General features: G+C 40.6%; 1 protein-coding gene across 1 annotated transcript in view; it reads left to right on the top strand.

Moving 5' to 3' along the window:
- SVOPL (SVOP like) overlaps window positions 1-8,259 on the top strand; it is a 31,548-nt gene that overhangs the window by 13,052 nt on the left and 10,237 nt on the right. Inside the window, exons 8-11 of the mRNA XM_042470000.1 lie at window positions 157-230; window positions 2,557-2,762; window positions 5,684-5,795; window positions 7,685-7,766. Coding sequence (XP_042325934.1) covers window positions 157-230; window positions 2,557-2,762; window positions 5,684-5,795; window positions 7,685-7,766 — 474 coding nt within the window. The remainder of the gene's footprint in view (window positions 1-156; window positions 231-2,556; window positions 2,763-5,683; window positions 5,796-7,684; window positions 7,767-8,259) is intronic.

Genomic DNA, 8,259 nt, shown 5'->3' with positions numbered 1-8,259 from the left:
GAATTTCCATGTTAATCTGTGTATTGTTAATGGCAGGGCCTCAGGGTGGGTGGATATGCAAAGGAGGATGAGTGTCTGCTAATGGGTTATACCACTAGTTTTTCAGACACACTTTTCTTCATGTATTTCTGACTGATCATTTTAAATTACTTTCAGGAAAAAAGAGGTAGATTCAAAGACCTCATGGATCCCAAATACTTAAGGACAACTTTGCAAATATGGATTATATGGTAAATGTGTTTGATTTGCTTCTTTCAGATAGCAGTGCATAAGCAAATGCAAATCAGTGGAACAAATCAGGGGAGTAGGTTCAGATGCATCTTAAGGAGCAGAGCTATTATTCAGAAACTAGTCAGTTAGAAAGGAAGAAAATTGGTTATGCTAATAGAACATGCTGCAAGTCCTTCTTCTTTACCCTGTGGAAGGCCCTCTGCAAGCCCCAGCTGCCTCTCTCTGTGAGAAGAAGTAGAATTACAGCTAATGAAATTCTTTTGAAAACCTATTGCTCCCTCTCCAATTTTGGGAAAGTACATGGGAACAAAAGATTAATACAGAATAGAGAATATCTCTGCACAAGTATCCCTTGCATACATCCAGATCCTTTAAAACAGCCCCATTGTATTGCACTGCCATACAACCTCTGTGTGTGAGCAATTCAGTCGACAATCATATTCTGTTGGACCTCTGTCATTTAGAGCCATTTGAAGACTCAGACAGGCACACAGTCTCTCAAATTCTGCATTCTGTTCACTGCACTGCTGTAGCTGTGAGTTACACACCAAATCTGTTCATGCATCAGGGCATAATGGGCTGTTTTTCTCTTGCAGTGTCACGCATTGTTGTCCTCTGACTTGCTTCATTGCTCATGCAATGGAGGGATTTTGAGGGAAATAGCAATACATGCACACAGTTGCATACATATTGTCAAGACAGCCTTGCCAATCTGGGTACATGTTCAAATCTGTGTGCTAAAAACACCTTGAATCCAATGATTGGAAAATACCAATATTTTAGCTGTGATATGTTATATAACCCTCTTGTAAAGATATAGGGCCTCTTTTCACTACAGATTAGAGCCCTCTGTTTTAACAGTCACAGCTGCATACTGTGGAATACTGGGGTTTGTAGTTTGGAGAGGCAGAATAACTGTCTGGCAGAGAATTCTAAATATTTCATGAAACTAAATCCTGGAAGCATGGCAGTTATCTAAGCACTACAACTGTATAGTAATAATATAACAATAATATTTATTTTCTTATACCCCGCTCTTCAGCCAAAATATTGTGGGTGTATATAGAGACATACATATGCGTATATATATGTTTGTATATTTTGTTTCACTACACTTCCTTCCCCATATGAAGCATCTGAAGAGTTATGTGAGCAATGCACAAGGGAGGCAGTGGGTCTCTGGATGTTCCATTTCTTTCTCTTCCTAGAATATCTACCATCAATTTACATGAAATCTTGGATGTTGTTCTTATGTACCCTCAAGTTATTTCAAAGTTATTGTGGCCCTAGCTTGGGTTTTTCTTGGGAAGATTTGATTAAATGAGGTTTGCCATTGCCTTCATCTGAGGCTGAGAGAATATGACTTGCCCAAGGTCACTCCTGGGTTTCCATTACCATGTGGGAATTTGAATCCTGCTCTCCTGGACTACAACACTACACCATGATGTCTGAGGTCTTGAATACACTGAAGTTAATGGTTTGCCAATTTAATAGGATGTATTTGAAATTATTTAGAAATGTTCCAAAGGCTTAGTTTAATAGCCTCTTCTCCATATTTCAGCATTCCCTGTTTAATAAAGTACAAATATTTATGGGTCCCACAGTAGTAAAATTCCACATGCTGTTAGTTGGATGGAATACTACTACACTTACCTTTGTTGCTTTACTTTGGGGATGGGAAACAGCAGGATAGTAAAGACCACCACGGAGAGTGGTCACCACTACACAACACCCTGATTTATTTTTGGAGAAATCTGGCCTTTCAAACATTGAGGTTTTCATCCCCACAATTTAGGGGCATGGGAGCAATTTAATCCACTTTGTTTTGAAAATGTTGTCATCCTCAAGTCCCATTATTGGGAGAAATGTGGAATATAAATGAATGATGATGACAATGATGACAATATATTTTTGGGCTTCTCTGGGTTGTTTTGGGCACAGGACAGAGCTCTTTTGTCACAGGAGGTAATTTGGAAGTCAACATCTAGGCCATTTCTTGTTGGAAAAAATGTTACTCCTGGGCCTAAAATAGCCAGACCCACCTTGTAAATGGGAAAATTATCCCTTTAATTGATTAATGAATTATAAATAAATAATTGTGATGATGGTTATTTAATAATTTTGAAATTATTTTTCTTTTCTTTTAATTTTTTTAACTGGGGAGTTCTAGGTGGTCCTGGGGGGCACAAAATAGTACTGGGGATCTCATGTTGCCCACACTTTGTAGGTTGGGACTCTTCTTCTCATATACCAAAATTATTCAGAAAGTTTCATTTCTAAAACTGGGTTCCCAACAACTCCCCCCCCCCCTCGTGTCTTTCACAGGCTTACAATATCTTTTGCTTATTACGGTGTCATCCTGGCAAGTGCAGAGTTATTGGAGAAGAACCTGGTTTGTTCAACAAAAGGAGGATCAGTAAAGGAGGAGACGGGTGAAATTTCTGAGGCAGTCCAGAGTCCTTGCTTCTGCCATCTGTTTGCCCCCTCGGATTACCAGATCATGTTTATCAGCACAGTTGGAGAGATTGCACGTAATGTTTCCTTCAGTATCTATGAAAGATAGCTTTCTGAAGGACAGAGAAAGACAGCCAGGCAACACGCACACACAATCTTGCTGTGATGTAGGCTGATACACTTGTGGTACATTCTGTTCCCACATTGTGCAGCCAATGCCTATAGGGAGGCTACCAGGAGGGTATGAATGCAGTAGTACACTCCTACACATGTTCCCCATCAACTGGTACAGAAATGGCTAATATATTCCCATTAACAGCTAGGGGCCATTGTGTCTGTGTTGTGTGCTTTCAAGTCATTTCCTATTTATGGCAACCCTAAGGCAAACCTATCATGGGGTTTTCTTGGCAAGATTTGTTCAGAGGAAGTTTGTCATTGCCTTCCCCTGAGGCTGAGAGCATGTCTTGCCCAAGGTCACCCAGTGGGTTTCATGGCTGAACAGGAACTGAACCCTGGTCTCCAGAGTTTTAGTCCAACACTCAAACCACTACTCCACTCTGTCTTTATCTTCCTTTTTTTCTTCTTAATCCCCTTTTAGGATTGTCCAAATTAACACCACTACCACAATTTGCAGAACTGAATTTTAGTTTAACTGTGTACAGGGTGAAGAAGTATTTTTGTTTGTCTTTTATGAATCTCCCACCTTCAGTTTCATTGGGGTGTGGAATCATAGATGGAGGAGGGGGGCTTTTCCTGGTCATATTTATATTTCAGATGCCTAAATGTAAACACCTTCATAGTGCCCCTTGTCAGGATATAGCAGGGTAAACTAGCGAATCCTGGAAGCATGTTCTCAGCCCTTAGCAGCAAAGGTAACAGCGGATGGTTGTCTTCCAGAAATGATGGAATGCAGGTCACCAGGCTTCTGATGATTAACGACAGACAAGCCGAGCTCCCAAAAGTGCTTATCTTTATTTACAAGTGCAAACCAATTATCCAACACGACTTTTACTCTCCAATACAAAACTAACAACCAACTCCAACTCACAAACCCAACACCAACTCCCAGAAGCCTCTGAGTTTATATAGACCAAATGCCATGCGGTCCTAAAACCCAGTCTCTTTCGTTCATGGCTGTTACATGTTTCCTGTGCCACCCAGAAAACTGTCCCTTTGTCTAAGCAGACACATGTTTATCTTATAGGCTTCCTGCTCACTGGCAGTAGAATGACCTTGTCCACTCTGTGTTGCCATGCCGCACAGCTGCAATCTGGCTGCTAATTGCTCATGGCCACCACACATCTAAACATTTCTTGTCAGCTATTAACTATTAATAGCTATTAGCTATTTGAAGGGATATCATGTTGAGGAGGGAGCAAGCTTGTTTTCTGCTGCTCCAGAGACTAGAACACGGAACAATGGATGCAAGCTCCAGGAAAAGAGATTCCACCTCAACATTAGGAGGAACTTCCTGACAGTGAGGGCTGTTTGACAGTGGAACACACTCCCTCGGAGTGTAGTGGAGTCTCCCTCCTTGGAGGTCTTTAAACAGGCTGGATGGCCATCTGTCGGGGATGCTTTGATTGTGAGTTCCTGCATGGCAGGGGGTTGAACTGGATGGCCCTTGAGGACTCTTCCAACTCTACGATTCTGTGATTCTATGATTCTATGATTCTAACCCTTGACACCCCTATCCCCATTTTCCAAGATAAAGGGGGCCAAATACTGCAGCCTTTTCCTTTCAAAGACTTTGTGTAGTTTCTGGGTAATTCTGCTTGCCTTTTCTTGTACCTTTTTCAGTTGTCATGACCAGAGCTTTGTATAATATTTTAAGTACATGGCACCATAGATGTGTTAAGGTACAATCACAAATCCTCCAACATTTCACAGATGAAAGCCAGGACATATGTGGCTAAATAACATGAAGATGTGGTCAAGAAGGCAAACAAATATTACTGTGGAAGAACACATAGTCTAGGAGAGACTGCAGCAGTTTGCTTTTGCCTGACCCTACTGGGAAGGACAAGACTCCACTCTCTCCTCTCCTGTGCCCCTTGCTGAATCAGCTGAGAGCAAACTACTCCTATATTTTGAATTTAGTCTGCAGCAACTGAAGTAAGTTGAGGACCAAAGGGAAAAGTGGGAGAAGGAGAATGGAGCTGGGACAGTTTAAGCAGGTGAAAAAAGTGGGACAACAGTAGTTTAACCAGGAGTGTCTCTGCCAAATTGACACAGTTTGTGGGGATGCGATTATATTGGCAAATTTTATATTCCCTTTTCTTACCCTCATCCACATTGAAGAATTATAATGCATTGACACCACCATAACTGCCATGGTTTGATGTTATGGAATTCTGGGATTTGTAGTTTTGTGACAAATTTATCCTTCTCTGTCAGAGAGCTCTGGTGCCTCAACAAGCTACAATTCCCAGGATCCCATAGCATTGACCCATGACAGTAAAAGTGGTGTCAAACTGGATTATTTCTGCAGTGTTGATAGAACCCTGGTAATCTTTTCCCTAGAAGCCAAACACACTGGGTCCACATTTTCATTAAACTATCCACTGCAACTCCAGCATCCTTTTTCCAGTCAGTCACTGCAAGATCACACTTCATCAATACATGTGGTGATGACGATTTTGGTCCCAGTGTACTTCATATTACACTTGCTTATGTTGCACCCTGTTCACCATTGTCTTTGTCAGGCCCATTCTCCCAGTCTAGAGAGGTCCATTTTGTGCTCTTCATAGTTTGTCTAATCAGTACACACATAATAAAAGTTTTTTAAAAGTGTAATGCAGGGGTCATGATACTGCACCTTATCAGATGCGACTTCTTAATGCCTCACCATTAGTCAAGCTGGCTGAGAGTGATGCGAGTTGGAATCCAACACCTAGAGGACCAGAGGTTCCTTAGCTGTGGTATAACATCTTAGTTGGTTTACATCTGCTTTTGCAACTTGATGAAATTTGTTTTGTTTTGTTTTCTCTGTGTCCAGTAAACCCTTTAAACATTCTGGGCATCAATTTCCTGGGAAGGCGTTTGAGTCTGACAATAACCATGGGATGCACTGCAGTGTTTTTCCTTCTCTTGAATATATGCACTTCAAGGTAAGTGTTTCTGGAGGGAGCCAGAATTAAGATGAAAATTATTCTTTTTCCAATGTATACAGTGCATCACATTAGCTGTAACTGACCATCTCAAGAACAGTGGGATGGGACAAAATAGTGTCAAATAGAAAATGAATTCTTGGCTAGAATTCTGTTGTTGACATAATCCTAGTTATGTGAATTTATATGCTTCTTGTGGCATTGCGGAAGGAATCATCTGTGACCTCCTTTCACATCACCCTTGCCTTAGGTGTGCCAATCACTGTTCCATCTTATGGTTGCCATTTTGATGACTGTAGAGGAAAACAGAGGGTTCTACTACACTGAGCTGTGGGCTGAGCCAATAGTAGAACTCTTTATGTAAGAGAAAAATCATGTAGATGGGAAACATGAATGTCAAACCAGTTCTACTCCTGTATGTAGCCCATACCAATGAAGGGAGCTTGTGCCAGAAGAGGATGTTTGAACAAAGTGTGCCTGCTAAAGTAATCCTTAATCCTATCTGATTACTTGATCAGTTACATAAATTTGCAAGGAACAACCTTAGCATTATGAATGAAAGAATGGTGGGGAGGGAATAAGGATCTGTCTGGATAGAACTAATAGACAAGTTTCCTTGTGGAGGTATGCCAATTTTTGCCATTTTGTGTCATTTAAAAAAATAATGCAATCAACTTTAATAACATAAAACATTCAACACAAATAATTCGTTAGCTATTTTAAACAGGACATAGTCTAGATTTTGTCTAATTCTGATGTGCCATGCATGATACTTTTTAAAAAGCAGTTTATAGTCAAATGTTGGCTGAACTCTGCACCACATATAAACAGAATATGAAATCAATGAGTCACACAAAATGCAGTTATTTTGGTATTCTTTTTTAAAGGATTAGCCAAATGAAGTTAAAATTCAGCAAGGATGACACAGGTCATGCAATATGGCATATGGAGCTTAGTGCTCTACTGGCTCAACTCTACACCTCTTCCTCCCCTGGAAACTGTCAATGCAAGGGTTGCTATCATAGCTGTTTAGGTGTGGGCAGAGGAGGCGGCAGTCGTGTCACTAAGGTTGGTGTCACCCAATGTGAGGTGCAGGGAAGAACTGCCTTGCCCTCCACCTAGCCGCCTATCCACCTTCCCAGACTGCTGCCACACGGGGTGCTCTGATCACACTCTCCACCAGAAAGTCCTCCAGGGTCTGGCACTGCAGTTGCGCCAGACTCTGAAGGCACCACATGTCCTCAACAGCCACCACTAACTTTTGGAAGAAATGGGCTGTGAAGTTCACCTGTGTCCCTTTAAAACACTGAAGAGATGGAGTGAGTGAGGCAAGGCTCAGTGGGAAGAAAAATGAGAGGCCCCTTCTTAATAAAACAAACAAACAAATAAATAAAATTTACATTTTAATAAAATTTTATGTGCGAGGGACGAACGGAGCAAGAATGAATGGGGTGTGCGCCAAATGAAGACATGGCTTTTAACAAAAACTTCTGGAGCTTAATTTAATTGGATTGTACATGTCCATACATGTCTTTTAATTGTTGTAGCTTTCTAAGTTGTTTTAACTTGTTGTAGCTAATAAATATTTATCCTGTTTCAGCTATTTTATTGTTTTAATCTTGAATTGTTTTAAATTGTTTGCTTTTTATCTGTATGCCACCTTGAAATCTCACAATAAAGGGTGAGATACAAGACTTCAATAAATACAAACATATAAATAAATATGCTAGTTTAGAAAAGGGCTTTTGGTGTGCTAGATGCATTTTTTCTTGGCATTCTGGCATACAATCTTGTTTGATAGGATTCTTTGGTGTGATGTGCTATCAAATTCCACATGCCTGATACAGAATGAATTTCCATATTTTTGCTCTCTTCCTTTTTCTGTTTAGCATGGGTCTCATTGGTTTTCTCTTCATGCTGCGTGCTTTTGTGTCTGCAAATTTCAATACTATCTACATTTACACAGCAGAGGTAAGATGTTTCTGAACCCATGAACTCATACAGAGGGGAGACATAATAGACAGCATGCTCTGTTCATACTTTCTCTCATAAATGGGAAATGTGGCTCAGCAGGTGAATCTTGTACTTGTTTACTCAAATGTAAACCTCAGCAAGACTTCCCATATAATTGAATATTATATTTCAGCCTTAACTTGAATGAAGAGGAAGGTGGTGGTAGCATATTTGAATCCCATGCCCAGGAATTAAGTAAGGTAGTTGGCAAATTTGGGTCATCCAATAACATCTTGGAGGGCTACAAATTTCCAATCTGTTTTATACAAGTGCCAATAGAATCTTCTGAGTCTGGGATTTGGCCCTCCCGCTTCTCTTTCTCTGTGGAATACATGAAGAACACACCCTCCAACATGTCCAGTTTTACAAGGACAATTCCAATTAATCTTGTCATCCCATTTTTGGCTGCTTTTAAAATATCCTGGTCTCAATCTCCTCCTCCCACTTCCCC

Source organism: Sceloporus undulatus, chromosome 5 (genome assembly GCF_019175285.1).
Source record: "Sceloporus undulatus isolate JIND9_A2432 ecotype Alabama chromosome 5, SceUnd_v1.1, whole genome shotgun sequence".
Taxonomy (NCBI): domain Eukaryota; kingdom Metazoa; phylum Chordata; class Lepidosauria; order Squamata; family Phrynosomatidae; genus Sceloporus; species Sceloporus undulatus.
This window is presented reverse-complemented; position numbering and strand designations above follow the sequence as displayed.